Here is a 25,286-nt window from a genome sequence, read left to right on the forward strand (position 1 = left end):
TTGATGCCACCTGAAAAATAAACAAAAGATGGATTTCAGTGGGACCAGGACTATCCCTAGATTTTAGCTACTTGTGGCTTGATTTGCGTTTTCTCACACCCTTTAATACGGAGAAGGTTATCTGCAAAATGAAAAATAAATTCTTGTAGAAGTATTTGAAACAACTGTTCAGCCTTACAGAAGTGTGTTGTGTGAATGGAAAATGTTATTCTGGCAGATTCTAGGCCTGGGTGGTCCCAATTAATTGCTCCTACAATATGCATTGATGGAAACTGGGCTCCTGCTACGGGACTCAAAGAGTGTTCCAAATTTTCAAGCTAACATCTGCTCTCTCTTTCCCCTCCCAAACCCACCACCTGCTTCATTTTGCCTCTTGACTGTGCTGCTGTGCTGGCTGGAGAAGGTCTTTTCCTGTCATGAAAGCCATTAATTAAAGAGAATCTTAAAACATATTTGAAATTAAATGCCTTCATGCAGGAGCACGTAGCATGGAGCCAAATATTTTCTCCTAGGATGTTGTGTCTCTTTGTTCCGTCACCAAAACCAAGCTGAACATCTCAGTTCACTCTCAGTCAGATGTTCAACAAGCTGGGTCAAGTTTAGTTATTGAAACTATTACTCTGGTGACAGGAGGCCAAGCTTGCTCGGGTGTTCTTTCAGAAAAGGAACTAATCTAACAGACACAGAGAGTACCTCATCATGGACCAGTGCCCAGTGATCCATGGCCTGAGAATCATCAGTCACAGAATCACAGAACATTCTGAATTGCAAGGGACCTCTGACAGATCCTCAAGCCTTTTCAGTGTGTGAATTTTCCTGTGCTACTTTGCTCACTTATCATTCCAAAAATTTGTGTCATCCCTCTGATACCAAGAGCACGAGCTGGAGCTGCTGTGCCACTCTGAGCACTTCCCCCCTGGCTTACCTGGCTCCAGAGGGACATTCCCCCATTTCTTACCATTTATATCTGAAACTTTGTACAATGCATGAACATTGACCTAAGGCACCCGAGGGAGGTCATGTGCAGTTGATCTTTCAGTGTATAAATATCTTCCTAAGCCCAGGAAATCTGAGCATCCTTTCTGGATCGCAGCAACCTGTTGCACGCTGGTAATGACTGTTAAACTAATTACAGGATGTGAGCCTGGGCACTCAGCAGTCTCATGATGACTCTCAGCTCAGCAGTTTTCAGCACATTCTTTTCAGCAGCGGTGTGTGTCTATGTGTAAGATGAGTATTTAACTGCTAATTCAAAAACGAGATAGTTCAGTCTGTGGGAGAGAGAGGCACGCTCAGATAAATGGCTTTGGGCTTTGGCAGTGACATGATAACAGGCTGATATTGGTCTCACTCACTGAACAAAGACATTGTGTTATGGTAACAGGGTAGTTAGTTCCTTAAGAGGCAAAGCATTTCACATGCAAGCTCTTTATATACTTGACAGATATTTAAGTTTATGTGTACAAATCCTGTACTTTGAAATCCATTTTCATTTTAAGGAAATGCTATAATAGAGAGGGTATAGTATTATGCATATTTAATAAACTGATTCTTGGACAGATTCTGTAAATTTCAAGTCACTTTTTCAAAGCTAATGACTCATCCTGAATAGACCTTGTCCAGTTCTGAGCTCCTCAGTACGATAAAGATGTGCAGCTCCTGTAAGGGGTTCAGCAGAGAATAAAGATAATTAGGGGACTGGAGAATCTTTCTTCTGGGGAAAGGCTGAGGGAGCTGTGCCTGTTCAGAGCTGAGAGGAGAGCTCATCAACACCTGTCAGTGTCTGCAGGGAGGGTGTCCAGAGGATGCACCAGGCTCTGCTCAGTGCTCCAGGCAGCAGGACAAGAGACATCTGACAGAAGCTGATGCCCAGGAAGTTCTGCCTGGATATGAGGAAGAATTTCTTGACTGTTCATGTGCCCAAGCACTGGAATAGATTGAGAGTGTGGAGTCTCCCTCACTGGGGATATTGAAGAACTGCCCAAACATAATCCTGTGTCATGTGCTCTGGGATGACCCTGCTTGCACAGGAGTTTTATACAAAACAACTTCAGGGACTTCAGAATGGTCTGACAAATGAAAAAAAAAAAAAAAATTTGTTAGTGGCTATGAGTTATTTTTTCATTAAGTTCATATCCAGACTAAATATTTGCACTCACATGGAAAATTTTAAGAAATATTTGATGTTTAAGAAATCTATTTCTAGCATTAGCTTCTTAATTCACATTTCCATACTAATACTCAGTGCCTACAATAGGCTTTCCTTGATGAAAAATTGCAGAGAACCATGAAAGGCACTGGAAATTATTATTTAATATCCATTATTTTACTTTTACAGAGGCTGATGCAGTCTGTATTTCATCACATTTTTATTTCTAGAGTCTGGGAAAGATGTCAAGGACTCCCACCCTCAGACAGAAGAGCAATTGCATCTGCAGAGTTTCATCAGACCTTTGCAAAATCTTTTAAAATCTTCCTTGTTCTTCCAAATTTCTTTGTTACTTCACTGTCCTCATACAGTGCAGTCACTGCAGTCACAGCTATCTGAGGAAAATATTGTGTTTACATCAGGGCTGAAGCCTTCTTACCTCCTCTGCTCAGTTATGCTGCAGCTGGTACCTACAGCAAGTTTTTGTCCATGCCCTAAATGATCCCTCTCTGCATTTTTCCTTCCGTGCTTCCAATTAAAGTCCCCTGTTACCTCGTTCATTTTCAACTTCAAAAAAGCAATTCTCTGGTCAAGTGAAAGGACACAGTTTTATAGATCATTATTTTTTTCCTGATTTATAAAGTTTGAGATGAATCTTGTAAAGTCATTCAAGAAAGCAGCAAAATTTACAGGCTTCACTTGTTGGTCTCTTTCTTCCTTTTTTTCTGCAAAGCATGTTACAGACACATGAGATGAGGGTGAGAAGCTTAAGGTTCTAATTCAAAGACTTTATAAAAGATATTTGAAGAATTAAGAAACTCTGCTTTTACATATTTTTGCAGCAAGGAGAAACCTAAAATTACAGTAGTTTACAAAGTTGTTTAGAAAAATGCTGTATTGCTGTTATTCTTCACATTTTCTGAAAGAACTAAATAATTACTCTGTATCTCAGGATTTTTGAAAAAAAATCACTCAAATGTCCTCTGCCCACGTTTTCCAGCTTTAGATCATCTGTCTTAATGAATCCTTGAAAATTATTAAAATGGAAACAGTTCATCAAGAGCAAAACAATTTTCAACCACTTAAGCATTTACTGAGTCCTGGATTCTTTCCAAGAACTGAACTTTTAACCCATGCTATGGGATTGTTGCAAATTTACCATTGTCTCCCCTGGTTTATTTAGTGATGCTTTGCACTTGCACTCTTCAGCCAATAAGAGATTTCTGTGTCTCCCAGCACTGCAGGGGCACAGGCAGGAGGAGGCTTGGGTGCAGGAAGGGCAGCCAAGCACTCTGCTGATGCTGCAGCCAGACTGTTCAGGGGTTCACTTGGACCCTGGAGCACAGGCTGGGAGCTCTCACAGTGACAGCAAACTCCAGAGGATTCCAGCAGCTGCTCACAGAAGTGGCAAAATAAAGAGCAGCATTAAGGTGGAACAGGTGGCTTTGGTGGATTATAACCAGAAGTCACTTGATTGCTATGTTCAAGTTCTGATGCCAAGGACCATAAGCTCCATGGGCCATGGATACCCTCAGCTGCTCCTCATGCAGGTTTACAACCTCTGAAAGCCTACTGTGTTCTTGACTAAAAATTTTATATTAATGCTTTTTCTCTTTTCTTGAAACATTCAAACCAATTTGTTTTCACCCAGATACTTGAAATGTAAGGGTAGCACACATTTTTTCTGTGTGTGAACTCATTTCTAATTAAGCCATTAATATGATTTCTACTTGTGAGAGGTACAGAGGATGGAACTACCCTTGTGCAGCCAACAGTGAGAAAATTAATGTTTTAATGTCCCACAACAAAACCATTTTGCTGCTGTGTATCAGCTGCACAGATGCCTTTATATTTTATGCTCTCATTTTAGTCTGTACCAATATGATACTTTCTTGTCTCTCTTTAATGTTGGCAGGGGTCTTGTGTCAACATTTACCTTTAGGTGTAAAGCTGTGGCTTCTCTGTAGGTGTAAAGCTGTTGCTCCTCTGCAGGAGGTGACATTAATTTCCCTTCTTTCCCAATTGCAAAATTATCATTGCTCTGTTCTTTTAATTGCAAATGTTGAGTGCCCATCTCAGTCTTCTCAGCAGCTCTGTTCATAACCACCACAAAGCAAGAGCTCTTTCACGAGTTTTAATTTAATTAACAGTAAGACACGTAAATTGGGTTGGGGGAAAAAAAAAAAAAAAACAAAGAATTGAACAGAATACCAGATGGCTGTGTAAATCCTGTTTAAGAGAGAGCTGGAACAGGAACTTTTTTCATAACTATATTATTAATAATTACCATATGGAGGATGCTCTGAACAGAATACTCATGGATGCATTAGATTATGACTTTTCACTGCATTGGTCACACGACTCAGATCCTTGAGGGCATGAGACGTCCCAGCTCTCATGAACTGCTGCAAAAGCCTGAATGGGAGCTGGAGAAGGTTAGTCCCTGAATGAACAAGAGAACCAGCCCTGCCTGTGTGCGTTTTTTATCCCCCAAAATGTGCAGTAACAGACACTTGCCCCAAACACAGCTCCACTGGAGCATCCTTAGGAAAGTTACCCAGGACAGGTTTTGGGTTTTGCCCAGGAAGCACAGGAAAATCAGGTGGAGAACAGAGGCAGGAGAAACCCAGAACTGACAAGGAGTTGTGGCCAAGGAGAGCAAGGAGAGTGTGCCAGGTGCCATGGTGGGTGAGATGTGTTTGCAGCTATCCTGCAGAATCCTGCCAGGAGTGCCCTGGGCAGGGAATCCTGCAGGGAAAGGGGAGAGGGCACAGCAGGCTCACAGCCTGCACACCAGCCTTAACACCAAGGGAAAACTACATTTGGGTAACCCATATGAGATGATTCACATCCACAACTTTAGTTCAGGGATTTCTCACAGGACAAACATTGATCTTTCCGTGCCTCAGTGGCTGTAAAACACACAGATATGGCCTGGAACAGGACAGGGTTATGGTTTAACATCTGATGAGAAGCCACAAGGATATCTCCTCAATCAAAAAAGGGCTTTCATAAAGTTGAATTTTTGTTTCTGCAATCCCTCATTGATTTTCTTTTCCAGCTTTTAGTTTCAGGAGTATTTAACTGAGGTCTTGTGAAGTCATTGGTGGCTTGGACAGTGGTGGTGGGCAGAAAATTATCTCTTGCTTCTGTCAGAGGAGAGTCAGTCAATACTATAAAATATAATTTAATGTCAGTGGAAACACTGTGGTCATTCTGGACCCTAAAGCTTATCCATGTAATTTTTCTTTTTAAATTTTTAATTGCATGTTGCCGATGTTTTGACAGAGATTGTAAAGGGAAGGAGTTACTTCCCTTCCCCACAGAATGCATTTTTATATCTGAGTATTTCATTAGCGAGGTTCATTCCTCCCACTAAAATCTGACTCTGATTATTTCCTTTTTCCCAGATGTTTTCATTTTTTTTCCTTGATGAATCTCATTTTGTTATTTCCTGCACATCCATCCATCCATCCATCCATCCATCCATCCATCCATCCATCCATCCTCTTAAGGTTTCAATGAATCATTTCTCCATCCTGAATATTGTCTGCAATATTCCCAGTTAACTGTAATATGCAGACTGAACTATTTTCATTTGCAAAGTGTCACAGGGTCATAAATGTCTGTCAAGATACAGACAAGTGAGCACAAGAACACATCAAAACCTCAGTGTGGATGTACATCTCAGAGGAAAGGGTTTAAAATTACCTTTATTAATAATTGATAATAAAATTCCCAGAGAAAAGAGCAATTAATATTGTTTGCTACAAACCTGACCTTAGCTGACTGCAATTTTGACTTTGCCTAATTCCCTATAGACAACAGACCTGTAAAGGTGCATTTGGGATGGAAACTCAGATATGGATGAGTAGAACCCTTAACATAAATATAAATGAATCAGTATTTCAAGTTATTGAGTGTCTTTTCCCAAGCGGTGTTCAAATGGGTCTGCATGGACACTGTCCCAGGGTGAGGCTCTCCTGTGTCAGCCTCTTGTCACACGCCTGTGATGTTTGCATTAGGGCACATTTTTGGGACTCTGTACCTGATGGAGAGGGGAGTCTCATCCTATGAGCCAGTCTGCCTCCCCATCAGCCCTGCTGGGAATAAATCCATCTACACCAGAGGCACTGGAGCTCCAGTGCCAGCCCAGTTCCTTCACCATGTAGCCAAGGGAAAATAATAGTTCCTGGCTCTCCTGGGGGAGGAAGAGCTATGGCATTTTAAATCTTTCCTTCCATGCCCTCTGTGGCTGTTTTTTCAGATTCCGAAGGGACATTGTTGTTTGGTAATTTTTTATTGTGGCATGTTTTCAGATGAATAATTCAATAATAAGGATTTTCAAGCGGTTTTGATTTTGCACAGATATGAAAATCCTGGAATGTTAAAGGCTGGGACTTGCAATTCAGTTTCTTGTTTTCAGATAAATAATTCAGTGATAAGATTTATTCATATATGTAAAATGAGAAATCAGACTGTAACAATAAATCTCTTCAGAAAACATGCAGCTCACTAGAAGAAGAAACTGAAGTTTTCCAAAGAGTCAACCACCTTATTCCCTACCCTAGAGAAGAATTCTGAGCCCAAAAAAGCCCTATCTTTGTCTCAGGAAAGTAAAATTATAAAGAAACTTAAGGCAGAGAAAGGAATAAACTGAACCAATCAAAGAACTTGTGGAAACTCTGTGTTTTCTAGATACACATATCAAACATATCAGACTTGTCTTTTCATTTCATATGGTATAAAATCAACTGCAGAACAACAAAAGTCCCTTCCACTATGATTATTAATTTTGCCTTTCCAGTCAGCACTGAAGAACATTAGTGTCAATGGGTAAATTGCATTTGCAGTGGTCTTGGCAGTTTTATTTACCCTATTATTTTTGTTTTCTATTAGACTAATTTGTTTTTATTAGGTTTTAAGCTGTGCCTGGTCAAAGCCTGTTTCCACCCACGTCACTCATCCTAACAGGATCATGCCATGCCCTTCCCAGAGCTGAGCCCCACGGGGGCTGTGGGGAGTCACAGCAGCCCTGGGATGGCCCTCAGTGCCCTGCTGCTGTCCCCTGTCACCTCTGCAAGGGGAGATCCCAGTCCTGTTAATGCACCCTGATTTGGCAGGGAGCACATCTGCCCCAAGCACTCCTGGTTTTACAGAGCAGAATGAGTCACAGGAAGGAGATGTGCCTGTAAACCAGCTACGTGAAGGTTTTAAGTGTTCAGAATTATAATTCTGTACTGGATAACTCAGGTCAACCAGCAAGTGGGTCCAGATACTGGATTTTAATAAAACTGGGGAATGTGTGAGTATCCTGGGTTGTGAAGTATTTGCCCTCTGCCAAATGGCTCTAATAAAAAAGGTGTTTTGGTTCAGAAGGAAACAATGTGAAAGATTTTGTGAGAGGTGCAATTTATTACTAAAACTGTACTAAATACTTGTGGGTTGGTGCCCAAAAAGTAAGTCAGAGACTGAAGTTGGACAATTAGTTGGGGTTTTTTTCCTGATAACCCTGGCTCATCTGGGCCTTGCCCAAACCTTTTCCCTTTGCTACAGGTTTAAAAATGCTGAAGTTAGACTCCAGATAGCAGGTCTGAATATTCACCAAGCCTGTCACATAGCTCATATGCAGGATGAGCAAGAATCTCATGAATATTTGTATGATGCCATTAGACAGTCAAATGAACCCCAGGGACAGAGGGAAAGCAGCAGCAATCCTCAGGGCAGGGACATTTCCTTGTTCTCTGGGTGTCTGCAGCAATATCTCAGAGGACTTTTGTCACGTAGTGTTTCCTTTAATGCTGTGGTTAGATCCCATTGAAACGAGACTTGATCAGTTTAATTTTCTTTCATCCACGAAAATCTTTCTTTTGCAGCTGGGCAAAGGAATTTGGACCTGTTTTTACTCTCTCTTGTAAGGTTAGTCTGGTGCAAAGTGTTTCTAAAGCAGGGCCCGTGGCCAAGGATAGAATTTAACTATAATTAGAGCAGGTCTTTTTTTTGTGAAACGGTCCCAGTGTCACAGCATGAGTCTTTGGAATAGAACTTTACTTGTTATTTTTAATTCATTAGCAGTAGGGCATGTACTTTTCTGTTTCTTTCTTAAACTTTCTGCAGTTTTATTTGCCTCTCTCACAGCCACAACAGCAAAGAGTGAACCAAGTTACAGCCGTATTTACCCTCTGACAATTTCAGCCCTTTTTTAATTTAAATTAAATTAAATTTAATTTAATTTTATTAAATTGTCAGAATTTAATAGCATTTGCTAAAGGCAATTTTTTTCGCACTCCAGAGCAAGAAATAAATACATAGTATCAGATAAAATATCCCACCTGCTTCTGCTAAGGTCTCAGAACAGTTTGTGCAAAACAAAGGGTTCTTTGTTCACTCAGAGGTTCACAGAGCAGAGTACAATGTGGAGATAAGGAAAGGCTTCTGCCTGGGCTGCTCTTTCCCTGAACTGCGTGTTTTCCAGCAAACTTCAGTAATTCCCACTGAGCTCTGTCATCTTCTGCTCTGCATCAAGTGAAACAAGTCTGTAATGGGACTTGTACTGGATTAAAAAAAAAAAGTTTTGACACATTTTCCACCTTTTTTTCCGCCCCCAAAAAACTATGTTTCACTTCAAGAAAAGTATTTTATTCAGTGTAAATGCAGACCCTTTATTTAGGCTTCAAGTCTTAAAAATGCCTAAAATAGCAAAGGAATCTGCAAAAGGGAAAAGTGTTATGAAAGCAAAGAAACTATGTTTTGTTTTAGTACATTCATTGATTTTTTTCCCCCTGTCATGTACATGTGGGCATATGTTTACATCTTAATTCATCTGATCCTCTTTGGTGAAATGGCAGTGTAATTTTTACCCTTCAGGGGAGGAGCAGTAATATCCTGCTTTGACCTTTCCCTCAGTTTTTTTCCACCCCTGCCAATGTTTGCTGATACTCCCACAGTGTTCAGCGACCTGCAGGAAAAGGATGGCTTCATTTCTCCTTTGGTGAAGGCTCTGCTGGGAGAAACAGCCCAGCCTGTGCAGCGAGCCCAGCTCCCCCTCCCTCCCTCTGGTTTTGCTCAAGCACAGCAAAGCTGCCAAGGAAACCTCAATTCCCCGTCCAGAGCAGCCCTGGCTTTGCTCCTGCTGGGAACACGAGCTCAGCTCGGGCTGTGTTTGTCTGTGAGGTGTCAGGAAATCTTCATGATAATTCTGGTGTACTTTTAACTTTGCAGAGCACACAATGCGTGTGGTTCAGACCGCCCCTGGTTTTTCTGATGTGTGGATCCCTGCAGGAGCAATGCTCCTCTGCTCCTGACAGCACCCTCCTGCCATGGGAAGGGCTGGAAAAATGGGAAAAGCCATGTATGCAACCCATTTGCTGCCCCCTTCTTTTTCACTTGTAATTCAGGGACACAAGGTGACAATTGAAACCCTTTGAATGACTCGACTCAGCATTTTCCCTCAGATTTCTGGCATTTGAAGCATTACACACCCAGCCCAGGGTTCCTGTGAGCAGGTGCTGCAGCCTAAAATGTGTTAATAAATGTAGGGCTGCAGAAGCAAAGAGCTACATCAAAAGATAAATGCTTAATAATGAACCCAGAAAGGTTGATCCAAGGACATGAATGCAGCTACATGATAGAAAGAGAAATTGCTCATCCCTGCCCCTGCCAGTGTCTCTTGACATCCCCAATGTTCTCCTGAAAGTCTATTTATGCAGCTCCTTTTCAGCTTGCACTCAGTGATTAAACACACCGAAGTTTGCCATGAGGCTGACAGGGAGGGCACAAACTGAGAGGACACGACAGGAGCACCTCAGGACTTTATAGTCACAGGTTCATGTTGTTAGTTCTGATATGCAGGGTTTTATCTGCTTTCACTGCTTCACTGATGAGTTTTGCCTTCCTACCACAGCCCCTGGCTATTCAGTGGAGGATACATTATCAAAGTGAGATGATCCTGTCTGAGTGGTTAATTCTTTTGCCTCAGTGGTAGATTTCTGTACTTTTAAGGGAAATAGAATTATTTCAGTAATAAAAGAGATACTGGCTTCTTTCTACACGATTAATTCCAATCAGCTGAGGCTGACCTCTATCTTTTAACTGTCTTGCTGTAAGTTTCCTTATTTCTGCTGACACCATTTTTCAGTCCTCTCCTCTCCTCTCCTCTCCTCTCCTCTCCTCTCCTCTCCTCTCCTCTCCTCTCCTCTCCTCTCCTCTCCTCTCCTCTCCTCTCCTCTCCTCTCCTCTCCTCTCCTCTCCTCTCCTCTCCTCTCCTCTCCTCTCCTCTCCTCTCCTCTCCTCTCCTCTCCTCTCCTCTCCTCTCCTCTCCTCTCCTCTCCTCTCCTCTCCTCTCCTCTCCTCTCCTCTCCTCTCCTCTCCTCTCCTCTCCTCTCCTCTCCTCTCCTCTCCTCTCCTCTCCTCTCCTCTCCTCTCCTCTCCTCTCCTCTCCTCTCCTCTCCTCTCTCTCCTCTCCTCTCCTCTCCTCAAAATAAAAAGTCTCTCTAGTACACTGTTTTCTATCAGAAGTAACTTTCTATATGTTTATGAAAGTACTTTATCATCTGTGGAGTGAAACTCCTACTTTTATGAACAACTATGCTAAGGAAAATCTCTCATTCTGTCATGAGACAAAAGTGTTTCCCCATAATGCATATAACACATTAAGCTTCCAGAAAGAGCTGTCACACATCAAATTAGATAGAAATGTGAAAAAGGAATCACAATATGGTATCCACATATGGTATCCTCTAAAACACCCTCTTTATTCCTATATGTAAAACTCTTCCTTTGGGTCCTTTCAACACCCACTAAAGTCTTTGAGAAACTTTTTTCCATATTCCAGATAAATATTCATGTCTCTCCTTTAATCCCCTGTAGCACATGACAGGGGCTTTTGGAGGTGTCAATACCTTCCTAAGTCTTTCACTGCCTGTCAAAAATGCTGCTTTGGTGACTTCATTATTTGAGCTGATTGATAAGTGATTTTATTATGGGGTTTTTTAGCCTTTTTTAACTAAAAAACTGTGTGACTGATCGGCTGGAGGGAAGAACAATTTCCTTCCTCTATCAAGAGGTGTGCACGGTATCAGGAAAAACCACTGCCATCTACTGGGATCGCAGGGCCATGGGAACAGCGAGGCTCCCACCGTGCTTTTTGAATGCAGGAGCACTGGAAAACATTTTGCTTGAGCTCGCAGATCCTGATGCATTCATTACCTTACTGACTCTGCTCGGGAGATAAAGCACTCAATGCTTTTAAGTGGCTGGTTTTGGAGCCAGGCAATCCCCTCCACTGCCAGTGCTTCCATTTCAATCAGAGATATCCTGCCCTTCTGCACAGCCCTGGTCACACCACTCTTTCTTGTCTGCAGCACAGGAGCATCCACAGTTTGTCCCTAAAAGCCTCCTCGCCTCATCTTCCATCACTGAAGAAAGGAAAATAGCGTTTAATGGGAACATTGAAAAAGCACTGCAGCATTCAGTCCTCTGAAATTCAATATCACACATCACCATTTGTCATTATGCTTTGAAGCATTCTGCCTTGACGCTTTTGTCTCAAGCTCTGTTCTCCTCCGTGCCTAAGTCACTAACCAAAGCATTAGTGTAATCTTTAACTTGGTGTCAGTGCCCATTCCCAGGGAGGAGAGAAAGTTAAATGGCTCTGTAAGATCTTCGAGGAGATCTTAGATCAGTTTCTGAAATGTTGATAGAGAGAGGGCTGGCAGTGCCCAAGGGTCACTGTGTGTTTCATTAATGCCTGATAGAGAAAAGAATGAAAACTGTACAGCTTGCTGTAAACAAATAACAGATCAAAACTCATTCATGCTCTGATCTTTCTGACCCTAAACTTATCTTTCCCTCATTTTTGTAATAATCAGAGTAAGATGATGCCCTGGGGTGACTTTATGATGCTGAATTGTATCCCCATTCATCTGTTTAGCCCAGAAATAAGTTTTGAGCCTTTAATACTAGATCCAAGAGGGAAGGGGAGAGAAGAAAAAGCAGTGGGTTTTTTTTTTCAGCTGTATTCAAAAACATAAGAAATAGGAGCTTCAGCTCTCTCTCTCTCAGACTGTGTTGTCTGCAGCTCTCCTTTAATTTTAGTTTGGTTAGTTTTAGTTAGCTGAGGCCAGAAGTTTTTTTGGAGCTGTTCAGCTCTTGTTCAGTCTGGGAACACCAGCGCTGTGCTCTGCGGCCCCCAGGCTGTGCTGACCCAACCCCTGGAGAGACTGAGCAAAACCTGAGGCCACCCCCACAAAAAGGACTCTCTCTCTCTCTCCCATCCACAGAAGGACTGTCTGAATTTGCCATCTCCTCAGAACAATGAGAGGTTCCATTATTACGAGAACGAGAATATTCCATTATTCATTTTTTCATGTTTGTGAGTACTTTGCTTATTATGTAAACATTTTCGACTTTTCTCCAAGGAAATCCTTCCCAAACCAGCTGGGGGAGGGGCCACTTGAATTTGCTTTCTAGAGGGACCCCATTTGGAGGTTTCCTCCCAAATTTGCCCTAAACCAGGACAAATACTTTTTGGTGCCCAATGTCGAGCTTGAGAAAGTGGAAAAAGCCTGTACTGATTGCATTTGGTTTCACTTACTCTGTATTGGGATAAAGCAGTCATCCATGCTGCTTGAATTCATAATGTCTCTCTGAGTAGAGGCCTTCATGTGTCTCTGGTCCCTTGGCTTTTTGAGGTTTTAAGACTTTTCTGGTCCCTAGGCTTCTTTTCTCACCTGGAGATAACTCCAGTATTGTCTCTAACACATAGCTTTTACAGTGGAGGGGCAGAATAGCTATATTGCTGGGCATGGTGATAATGATTTATAGGGAGTTTACAAAAGTCCTGGAGTTTGTTCAAGACATGTATGGTCTGTGGTTTCTTTGTCCTCCCCTGCCTCCCAGTCCCAGTAGCAAGTTTTGGGGGTTTATTAGTAACTGCACCCAGTTTGTTAGAGGAGGAGCAGGGGATGAGGCTTTCCAGCCTTTCCTTCCCTTCTTCTCCTTTGAATTTGTTCAACTTTTTGAGAATGTTCAGTTTTCCCTGAGTGTTAAGGATACCACTTTCCTGGTATTTAATCTGGTAAGCTTCCTCTCTAGGGCCTGCAGTGTTTCTAGAGTGAGGGCTGATGAGACCCCTGAGCCAGGAGCAGGTCTGGGAGTGGAAAATCCTGAGTGGTGTGGGGAATGGGAGGATATGGGCCAAACAGATGGCAGATGAACACCCTTTAGGCTCTATGGCCCTCTGCCTGTCTTTATTGCCTTGTACAAAATAAATTGTTCCACTGAACTGGGTTTTATGGCAATTCCTTCTCAAATTTCCTATATTTGTATTTTCATTGTAGCTGTTTCCAGACCAAGTGAAAAAATGGACAGATTAAAATGTCTGATGAAGTCTCTGAAATGCCAACCAGAAGTCTTTGGCTGTCTCATTGCCAAGGACAACTGGATTTCTTTGTTTGAATCAATTCTCATAATGCAGTGATCAATTGCAACAGGAGGAGGAAGTTTGGGTATTGCTCAGGCCCTTCATCCCAGAAGTCTGCACACTCACCAGTGTCATTTCCCTTTCCATGAGTCACTACAAGTGTTGTTGAATTCATGATATCTGAAAATAAAATTTGCAAAAGGGATCAATTCTCTACTGAGCTTCCTTCCATTTCATGTTTCTGTCCCTTTGCCAGGAAGATAACAAGCCCAAGCAGCACTAGGACAAACATAAACACCGGGCATTAGGAATGTAATGCCTCCTTGTAATACTCCTGTCATCACCTCAGCCTTAAACTTTAAATGCTCAAAAGGACTAGGACTCATGACTTTTAATAATCTTTTTTTGAAAGCCCTCTTTTTCATGAAAGCAGTTAAAAAAAAAGCATATTAAAATGTTAATATTTCCAGGAAAATATTCTAAAGATAAAGGAGGTTAAACATACCCATCAATTTTCTTAGTTCTGATTGATTTATTCAGTGGAAGGTGTAGAGTCTCTTTGTTTGTTTTTTTCTTTTTGAGAAATGTAGACCTCAAAGTCTAATCATCTCAGAAGTGTATTTTAAACAGCTGGTAATGTGCTATTAATGAAGGAAAAGTGTTACTCCAGAGTAATCCTAATTACTTTGCAACTGTATTTCCTCCTAAACAATTACAGTTTTGTTATGCAAACATCTCAAAAAGAGTCCATTAAGTTCCCAAATCGGTTCACAGATAGTGAAGATGAGAGCACAGTTAGAATTTTCTCTGCTTTTCAGTCCCAAGAAAACTACAGATGACAGCTGAAATGCTCCAGCTGGGTGAAGCTTAAAGGGCTGATCCAGGGCAAGGGGCAGCTGCCAGGCATGGTCCCTCTGCTTTCCTCCTCTCATTTTTTTCTTGACCCACTTCATCCTCCCCTTCACCTCCAGAAAGTTCTGCTCTTTGAAAGAATAGAGCATTTTACATTTCCCTCCTAGGAGCATTTACTCAGTTACTGAACTAATAGATGGAACCCTTGGTTCTACTAATGCAATTAGCTGCATCAACAACATACTTCTTTTTCATTTTTTCTTTCTGTTATTTTGCATTTTAATTATCCTTCTTTGTGATTAAAGATAGCCACATTCTAAATTCAATCACCTCAAAGAACAATATGAACTAAAGAAATTCAATCTTTTATTATAAGACTGTTAGGTAGGATCTGGTGGTGCTGTAATTTTACCATCAAGAAATTGCCCTTTTCACTTTTCTGCCGCTCACCTTTTCTTTTACCTCTTTTTTTTACTTCTGAACAGTAAACTGAAGAAGAGTCTCAGTTACAGGGTACAAAACAGGTACTTTCTGTACCAGAGCACCACAGCTTTTCCTTCGGCTTTTGAATTCGTCCTTTTGTCCTATCAGTAAAGAATGAGCTGTCATATTTTGAAAGGTACTCTGAGATAAAGCATTTAAAGTAGCAAAACACCAGCCAGATCTCATAACTTGCAGGAGAGCCCTGCAGAATGGCTCCCTTTTGGTCTTTACAAAGTGAATAGAACAATATAATATTAGCACTGTGTTAAGCTGCTGTGTCAAAGGCCTCTGTCCTTAGCAAAGTCATCATGGTGTTTTTCAGTTTGACTCCCAAGCACCTCTGTGTCTTCTGAATCTCAGGGTACACTGTCTTACCCCAAGAGGTAACTTACTCTGAGGCATTTTGTCAGTGCTGACCACTGATGGATTTTGGGATTTGGCTCAGACATTCTGCTTTTTAATCATATAAAAATAGCTTTTCTCTAGAGGAGACACGGAGCAGAAGCGATGCACATTCTGCCAGTACCTGGGGGTCCTGTGTGCCTGGTTTGCAGGTTTCTGTTTCTGTGTTGGACAACAAAGACATGACCTGTCATGTTCCATGGGCAAGTTCAGAAGGTTATTCCCTGAAATCTCAACCTCTTCAGACAATGCCATTGATGTCCCTATTTCTGTTTTTTTTTACAGTTCGTTGCTCACCCCAACTGCCAGCAGCAACTGCTCACCATGTGGTACGAAAACCTCTCAGGCTTACGGCAGCAATCCATAGCTGTGAAGTTCTTGGCTGTCTTTGGGGTCTCCATCGGGCTGCCCTTCCTCGCCATAGCCTACTGGATCGCTCCCTGCAGCAAGGTACAAACTCCTGGTGGTGTGCAGGGTTCATTGGTTCATTCCAGGCATTTTTACCCAGCACTTGGAATGAAACCCCAGATTTTTCCATAAAGCTGTTGGGAAGTGATTCATGGTATCCTCTAAGATTACCCCAGGGGAGAGCAAGCTTGAGGTGTAGCTTGACAGACACGAGTGGAACTGTCATGGTTTGAGATTCATCTTTACAGGGAAAAAAAGTGGGGAGGTGGGCAAAGAGGGTGAGGGAGTGAGTGACAAGAAAACAAAAGGAAAAATAAATGTGTAGGAGATAACAACATAGGAGTGAAGAAAAAATAGAAGAGCCAACAAAACTGGAAATAACTAAAGGAGAAGATTCTTGTTTAAGTTAACTCTGATGTTTAAATTCTTGCTCTTTTGTGCATTTTTCCTTGTGGGCTCCTCCCTTTTTCAGGGCTCCTTTCTTACCTTTCCTTCTTCCTTCTGAGCTTGTGGTTTTAATTAGTGGAACACTGTTGTGGTTTTAGTTAATGTGGCATTATTGTGGTTTTAGTTAATAGAGCATAATTGTGGTTGCAGTTTGTGGAGCAAACATGGGCTTGAAACTCTGGCAAGCCCCAGGAAACTTCTTAGTGTTGCAGCAAAGACTAGACTTAATCATAAAATTTTTATGGTTTTGAGAGAAAAGATGATGAAACTTGGAATACTGCTCTATACCTAAATATGGATCAGATGGACGAGGAGAGTTTATTGAGACCTAGAGGTCAGAGGACCAGAGCCAATCATTAGCTTAGGTAAAATCTCAAGTTGTTTGTGGTATGAAATCGGTAGAGATTTCATCCTGAAAGAGTCTGCTCAAACAAGTGCAGATAAATAGGTGTGTGGCTGAGTGATAAATAGCTTTGTCACTGCTCTTGCCACAGAAAAATGGTGGCAGGGGAGAAGATCATTTCCCATTCAGCAATAGCCAGCAACATCTTCCCTTACAATGTTGATGTCTTCTGCAGGAGGCTTGTCACAGGTACTTAAATAAACATCAAAATGACCCTCAGCACTGATATTTTATTCAGTTTTGAAAGTATCTTCTCCCTTTTCCTCTAAAAAACAGTGGGGAATCCTTTCTAAATTTATCAAACTCAAGTAGTTATAGATCCATCAATTAGTATTGAGGAAAGACTATAATGTGAAACACACATTAATACAACCAGAAAAACAGTCCTTCAGTATGTCTGAGATAATAAAACACGTTTAAGCCTTGGTCTCCTCCAAAACAGCTCCAAGAGAATGTAATTTAATCTCCTCAAGATCTGTATCAACACAAGGCCTCTCATTTTTCATGGGTACCAGACAGGACTCCAGAGGTGCTCACAGAGAAGTGCATGTGAGAGCCAGGCTGTTCTGTGGGAGGTTTTGGCTGGATCGTAGCAGGAATTGTTGTGTGGAATTACCACCTCAATTCCCTCATGCCAGAGCACAGTCTAGCAGGGGTTTATGAAGCTGTTTAATTTCCTTCACCTCTGTTGAATGTGTTGGGAGTTGGCACACCAGCCAACAGCATCACTTGTGCAGTCTCAGAATTACAGAAGCCACATTTGAATAGAGCAATGTGTGGGAAGAACAATTAGACTAGAAATAAGTGGAGAATTTAAAATAAAAACATAAAAACTAAAGGGAAAGAAACTGAGACAACCTCCCCCCCAAAACTAAAACTAGAAAAACTAAAACTAAAATTAAAAACTAAAACTAAAACACTTTTACAGCAGCAGTAAGAAACTTGAGAAAGTTACTTGGTTTTAATTTCTTGAGGGAGGTGTATTAAAATTTAAAAAGGGGGAGAGTCCTGGGGTGACTTTATGATGCTTGTACCCCCAGGACGGACAGCGGGACAGAGCTCTCCTGTGCTTGCAGTCAGATTTTAGAGAGCTGAGGCAGAGAAGCTCCCCAGACTGTTTTTTTTTTCATTTTTTTCCCCCCTTTTTCCTTGGATCTGTTCAAACCTGCTCTGGACTAAAAACCCAAAAAACCCCAGGAGCTCACCCCTGTGGCCCACCGGGGCCTGGGCCTCAGCACTTTCCAGAGCAGGAGGTTCTGGTAAGAGACTGAGCAGGCTGAGCTACACCCCATGAAAAGGACTTTTCTGGATTTGCCATCTCTTCAAACAGCGAAAAGTTTTATTGTTTAATATTTCTGTTACATAAACAGTTTTTTCTGCTTTTCTCCAAGGAAATATCTTCCCAAACCAGTTGGGGGAGGAACTGCTTGAATTTGCTTTCTGGAAGGACCTCATTCAGAGGTTTCCTCTCAAATTTGCCCTAAACCAGGACAGGGGGAAAGATACTTTTCATCAGCTTTGATTTCATTATCCTGAACCTTTCATGCATTCTCATTTTTCAATGTTCCTTCCTTTTCACCCCACTAGACTGTGAAAAACCACATGTAACCTTCTAGCACAAAGTCCAATTGAAATTTCTTTCAGGCAGGTATTGTCTTTTAATGCATGCATTTACCTTGATCAGAACAATGTATTCTTGATTCTTGATTGGGGCCTGTGATAGAAATAACTGAATAACAAATGCAATTTTTTCCCTAAGAATTGGTATCTCACCCAAAATCATCACTGTTAATTTCAGGAGCTGCAGGTTGATCCAAGAGCCTGATATCCTCTCACAGTGTTATTGCAGAAAATTCTACACAGGCAGCATCTCCACTCTGAGCAGCCCAGTTTTGTCCTGGTCAACTTTACAAGTGTTTTATTTGTCTTTTTACTGATGGAGGCAATCTTGATGTTACACAACTGGGCAAATATTTTTTTCCATAGTAATAATCAGTTAAGATATTTAACTTAAACCAGGCCTGTCTTCAGAGGCACACAGGTGCCCAGGCGTGAGTCAGCTCATTTCTGGACCAAGGCAGTGAGAAAAATGGAGGAAATCTCTAATGTGAAATACTGCAATAGGAGCTGTCCTGGGCAACATTACTGTGTGTCACATTCTTATGATGTATCTTAACTAGGAGCATACTTTAAAGCCTATCCTCCCCAACGGAAAATTTTCTTAAATAAAGCTCTGTGGGATTAGAATGTACCATACCAAATACTACCCACAAAAATTTGATACATAGTATTGACTGGAGTTTGTACCTCAACCTTATTTTTTTTTTTTTTTTTTCCACTCAGTTGCACTGAGCTGACTTTATTAAAACCAGTTTTAGTGTTAGCCATTCATTCACTTCTGGATGCACAGACTGTTCACATGACCCATGAAGTTTCAGCCTATCCTATCCTGAAATATCCTTGCTGACTCATCCATGTCCTGGAGGCTGTGACTCTGAAATAAACTGTTGCGTTATATGTTGGACTCCAAAATTTTTTCATTGGTGATCAAAAGAGAAAAGAGATTGGGTAGAAAAATTGCACAATCTGTTGCCCAAAAATGCAATGACAAGAGTAAATGGCACTGCGGGACACCAGGTTGACTAAGGAGGGGTGAACCGGCCCTTCACCCCTCCTTCATAGGTACGTTCTAGGTGTGTTCTGGAACCGCTCTAGAACTGCTCTAGAACGGTTCTAGGTGCGTTCTAGAACCGCTCTAGAACCGTTCCCCGCTCTAGAACCGCTCTAGAACCGTTCCCCACTCTACAACTATAGAGGAATGGCTAGAGAGGTCACTTTCCCATGCAGCAGTTAGCTGGGAAAGAATTAGACAATGGAGTACAGTTGGTGTGAGATGTTGCAAAAGTCAGGAAGGCCTTGATGATAACTGTTAACTGGGAACAGGACGCTGTAATCAGAAGAATGTGAATTCAGCATAGATGAGCGATCACAGGAATGTAGAATTAGGTGGAGTTGACCTTAAATGAAATATCCAATAATGAGCTTGCTTTTGCACTATGTATGAGCCTAATTATTGATGCTATATAAGTGGTTTTAGAGTTACCAATAAATGAGACTTGCTGATCATTCATATTGAGTGCTGCATTTCTCCCGCCGAACGCGACATGGCACTGTTAGGATTGTCTGCAGAGCTTCAAGATGTGTTTTCTTTCTTCCCAGGTTGGTTGAAGTTCATGTTCAAACATTACAACCCTGAGAGGTCACTCATAGACAGCCCTCATTGTCTGGGCTGTTCTCTGATTTTCCTGAAGCCATGCTGCAGATCTGCGGGCTGCAGCTCTCACTGCAGCAGGCTCTGAACTGTTTAAGAACTGGAACTTTAATAGTTGCCTCTGCCTAAGCCATATCTGTACTTTTTTACCCCTAATACACATGAGATCACTACAGTAGCATCCTTCATGCTTCTGCTCTGGCCATAGTACTGAGCATAGTAATGGATTTTTTCTTTATAAGGTTTCTATCCTTTTCTTGTTCCCATCTCTATGAGCATTTGGAAAATTTTGAAATTATATCACACAATATATTTTGGTTTTGACATGAATGTATGTTTCATTATTTTCCTATCATAGAGATACAATACTAAGTCATGAAATAATCTACTCTCTTAAGAGTGAACCTTTGTATTCACACACTGTCAGTGTTTCTATCTTAGTAGTAACAGCCGGACACTACCCTGAAATCCTGGTTTGATGAAAGGTAGTATTTTGATTTTCTAAAAAATCAAGAAAGTGATACACTCCTGCAGTTACGCACCTTGAGTTTAGCTGTATCATGTTGTTTGAAAAATCTTATTGTCGTAAAGCATTAGACTGGCTGGAGGAATTGACACTTCATTAATTTTTTATGGAATATTTTAGTCAACACCTTCTGTAGCTCTTAGCTAAAAATCAGATTTCTGAGAAGATATAAAAAGCATCAGCTAAAGAAAATAATGGTAAGCTTTCTGCAGTAATAAATGGGACAAATGGCTGACGTAACGCTAACTAAATGCAGATTTCTGTTAAAACATGAGAGCAGTAAAGGAAATTACCCATGGAATTCATTTGGTTCTGTAATACATGGGATTATTTCTCTGATAACTGAGACTATGCTACTTTAATCTAAGGTCTTTCTTTTTTACACTTCTATAGACAGCAGAAAAAGTCTAATTATGTGGAGAGGATTCATGATGCAATAGGTAGTGCTTTTTCTCTTTCGGTGAATTCAGGATAGAAACGAGTCTCATAGAGATTGCAAATGCAGTTTCTTAAAAACTTCATGCTAAGGATCCATGGCTGTTGTTCCACTTTACTCTTGAAATCTGAACTCTCTCAGGTCACAGGAGGAAAACATCTGAGATTATTACTGTGTGGGACATTTTTCAGACCTGTACCATCACCCCATCGGCTCAGTACTGGAATTATAAATTCTACTACAAAGCATAAATCTACACAACATCAACCATAAAAAACTGCTGAGAACTACACTAATGGTGAGGTGGTAACTACACCTCACTGGAGGTGACCATTGAGACTGGTTTTAACACTCTTCATTCACTTCTATGTCTGCCTAGACAAGATTAAATAAACCTGGATTTCAAATCAGTGCAGTATCTACCAAATTAAACATATCCTTATTGGCCTCAGAGAATATCAATAAGAACCTTGGGAAAGAGCAGATATTTTAATTTTCTTTAATGAAAAGCCTCTCCAGTATTTAGAAACATGCACATCTTCCAACAGGATTTCCCATTCTGTCAATTTTATAACATATTTTATTGACATTTTAAAAACTCTAATCAGAAAAAGAAATAAACCCCTGAATCCTAGGACTTCTTTTGAATTTCTGCTAGACCTAGAGACTTCTTCTTTTGAAATATTTCCTGTTCTGCCATAAGCAGAGACCAGGGCTCCTTGGAATTAATCTGCTATTGGAGATAAATACGAAAACAAGTAATTTCCTTTTTACGTCCTTTTTCCTATGAAGTTTTATTATCAAATCAGTGGATATTAATAAAAAATGGATGATACCTTGGCATCAAGGGGAATGAATCAATGAGTAATATACTGAAAAAAAAAATCCAATTGGCTTTGAGGGGAGTTTGGAAAGGCCCCATCCAGGCCAGCTTTTCCATTGCTTCTGTTGTGTCCAGCACTACAGGCTTCAGCCCTAGTGCTCCTGAAAATGCTTCTACTCTTTCTGTCTTTCTGGAGTAATGTTTTCTTGGTTCACAGAAAATGTAAAATTAAAAGAGTGATATTTAAATTCATTAATGAAGGAAGCTTTTCAAGAAGAACAGAACAATTATCTGTAGTGAAGAGACCTGCTGCTCTTGTTCTTGGCTTAGTGTCTTGAAATAAATCCTTGTGTTCTGGGAGTAATTCTCCAGCTTTTGTACTAATTATGAGAGGAGACTATCATAGCAAAGCATATGAAAAGCATTACTAAAGAATATTTAAACAGAAGGCTATTTCTTGCACATTGATAATGAATGAAGAATTCATCATTAATAAAAGATCCTAACATATAACAATGATTTAAGGATGACAATTGTGTCCATCATTAGAATTTATATTGACACACTAGTGCATTCATATAACACAGACACAAACAAACATCTCTCTCTTATAAATGCCCTGTCTCTTTATTTTCCACTCGCCATATGGCCAGGACAGTGAGATACTGCATGTGGGTTTAAAGGGGCATTGTAACACATTGCCATGCATAGAAAATTACCCAATGCATAATGTCTAGTAATAGCAAAAAACAACTTGAACAAATCTAAACCCTATTTAGCTAATGTTCCAGAATCAATTACTGAATCCTTTTCACCATGGGCAAGAGGTTTCAGATTTTTATAGTGAAAAAACTTCTAGGAGGTGGGTAAATGAAAACCTTATGACTGTGTATGTTCCATTGCAGCTGGGACGTACCCTTCGGAGTCCTTTCATGAAGTTTGTGGCTCATGCAGTTTCTTTCACAATCTTCCTTGGACTGTTAGTAGTGAACGCTTCAGATCGGTTTGAAGGAGTCAAAAATCTCCCCAACGAGACCATCACAGATCATCCAAAACAAATATTCAGGGTCAAAACAACCCAGTTCTCATGGACAGAATTGCTGATCATGAAGTGGGTATTGGGTAAGTAAAACCAAAATGTCTACAAGTCCTCTGTGGAAATTCAACCTCATTAGGAATAACATGATACATAGTGACAAGACAAAGAAAAAAAAACTAAAAAACCAACCAACCAAACAAACAAAAAAACCCCCAAGCTAAACAAACAAAAAACCCAAACCAAGAAAACTTCCCAAAACTGAAACATCCCACTATGAGTCTAGAGGTTGATGTCAAGAGTTTTGATTAAAAGAGGAGCAAAGAAGACTTTGATCTTGGTCACCACTTTTGAAATCATTGCATGATGCTTAGCAAATTCTCATTTACCTGAATTTTCCACTTTCCACAGTAAATGTTATAGATGTTGCCTATTGAGCTCTGATGGTTTAATCATTACATTTTAAGAAGGTAATATTATAATAGAAACTTGTGGCTTCACTCTGGGACAGTGAGCAGAAAAGTGTGGTGAGTCTGATTAATTAACCTGCCATGGGATCCTACTGTAATTCACTGAACCTCACTGTCTTTGTCTGTAAAATGAGTATAATGTCATTTGCTTTTTTTGTAATGCACTCCCAGATCTGGTGATGAAACCTGCTAGGCAAATAAGAGCTGGATTTTATGAAATTCCTAGTATGAAATTTTTGTTGGTGAGAATGGACAGTGCAGTGCTCAAATCTTATAAAAAAATTAAGTTATTCAACAATTACAAAGTAAGGATTCATGTGGGTGAACCCTTTGAGTGCAAAAGTGCGCCACATGCACAGGTTAGATTTCTAAGGAGTTTCAGATAAATTCAGATGTCTCACTTTTCCTTCAGGCATCATTTAGTCATGGCAGGTCACTTAGTTTGAACCACTAATCTAAACAAGTTTGGGAGAATTTATCAGGAAATTGAGCTTATCAACTCTGTTGAATCTTTTTCTACCTCCTCTATAGCTATTTTTGCTCACCACCATGATTTTCATTCTTTTCTTGCAGCAAGTAATTCCACTGTTCCATAAGTACTGATGGCATTAAATTCCTCTGAAAAATAGGATATGGCTGCTCTATCTGATGACTTCCTGGCCAATGTTTCTTTGTCCCCTGTCCCCTCAATAATCAGAATCCTATACAGGATATTAGGCTAGAAAATACTGAATAGATGCCAGACTGGATAGAGTAAGACTGTAAGATATATTTTTAAAATTATAATAAAGCAGTTGGACAAGATGATTAGATTTTAAACTAGGTATTTTTTTTCTTATGGGCAGTAGGTATCTGTCTGCTTGTTGAGTTCCTGAGAGATGAAGAAAAAACCATTTAATTTAAAGTGAAGGTTTTCACTTTTCTGGGAGAAGAAAGGTGATTCATTGTACAGACTCCTGGATATAATGAGATTTTCTAATGACTGCCTACATCTGCACTGACAGTCTTCTCTGGCCATTTTACCTGCTTGTCTCCTTAAAGCTTCAAGTAATGTTTCAGCAATAGTGAGGTGAAAGTTTGGTGCACATGGCCTGCAGACACCTGCACTTGTTGGGCCCTCTGTGTGACCCTGGACCTGTAAAAGCACTAAGGGTAGCAACTTCTGGTGCTAAAATCTTATAGGCACTATAAATACCTATATGCAAGTAGAAATATAATTAAAGTGGCCAACATAGTCCTACTTAGTGGCCTTTTCTGATGTAGTGACTGTGTAAGTGCACAAGGGCAGGCTGCAGATGTCATTTAACTGGATTTCTGTAAAGCCTTTGACATGGATCCCCACAACATCCTTCTCTCTAAACCAGAGATGGATTTGATGGGTGATAGACGGATAAGAAGCACTTTGTGTTGTGGAGCCACTCTCCACTGATGGATGTCAGTGCCCAGTGGTGTCCCTCAGGGCTCTGTACTGGGAGCAGTGTTATTTAATACAGCCTTAATGACACAGGCAGGGGGCTCAAGTGCACCCTTAGTGAGATGGCAGACGGTAAATGCTGGGGCTGACACCCCTGAAGGATGGGATGCATCATCCAGACAAGTTTAAGGAACCGTGGGGATCTCATGAGGTTAAACAAGACCAACATCTCTTTGTACATGGTGCACAGCAGCTTTGGTTCATGCATCCAGGGCTCATTACATGCCTTGGCTGCCTCTTCCCTGTGGCCAGGTCTTCCCATCTCTTGCCTTCAAATGAGGAAGGCTGCAATTGTCCTCGTGGGCAGTGGGGGCACAAATTGCACTGAAAGCAAGGGGGTTTATTTCTAAATCCCCACTGCAAAAGCAGCAGTTAAAGTCTGGGTAGATGCAATCTGAACACTCTTAATCTCTTAATCCAACAGCCTTTGGTGGGCCCAGGAAGGCTCAAAGGCAACTCTGCAACATCAGCTGCTCCTGATTTATGTACCAGGCCAGAGGATATAAAAATCTGTCAAACTGTTCCTTTTTGTGCACAGGTGGTGAGCAGCACTTGCACACTCCTGTTTTTCTTCCAGATGGGCTGTGCCTGTATCCTGACTCTCCTTCCCCTTCTGAAACCAGAATTGCCCATCAAGGTGACATTTCTGATTATCCCTGCTGTGGGAACAAGAGACATGCAGAA

General features: G+C 40.9%; 1 protein-coding gene across 1 annotated transcript in view; it reads left to right on the plus strand.

Annotated features, from left to right (window-relative positions):
• The window catches only part of TRPC7 (transient receptor potential cation channel subfamily C member 7), a 65,497-nt gene that overhangs the window by 20,033 nt on the left and 20,178 nt on the right, over positions 1 to 25,286 (plus strand). The window contains exons 3-4 of the mRNA XM_058848775.1: positions 15,594 to 15,758; positions 22,528 to 22,744. Coding sequence (XP_058704758.1) covers positions 15,594 to 15,758; positions 22,528 to 22,744 — 382 coding nt within the window. The remainder of the gene's footprint in view (positions 1 to 15,593; positions 15,759 to 22,527; positions 22,745 to 25,286) is intronic.

Source organism: Poecile atricapillus, chromosome 13 (assembly GCF_030490865.1).
Source record: "Poecile atricapillus isolate bPoeAtr1 chromosome 13, bPoeAtr1.hap1, whole genome shotgun sequence".
Classification (NCBI taxonomy): Eukaryota; Metazoa; Chordata; class Aves; order Passeriformes; family Paridae; genus Poecile; species Poecile atricapillus.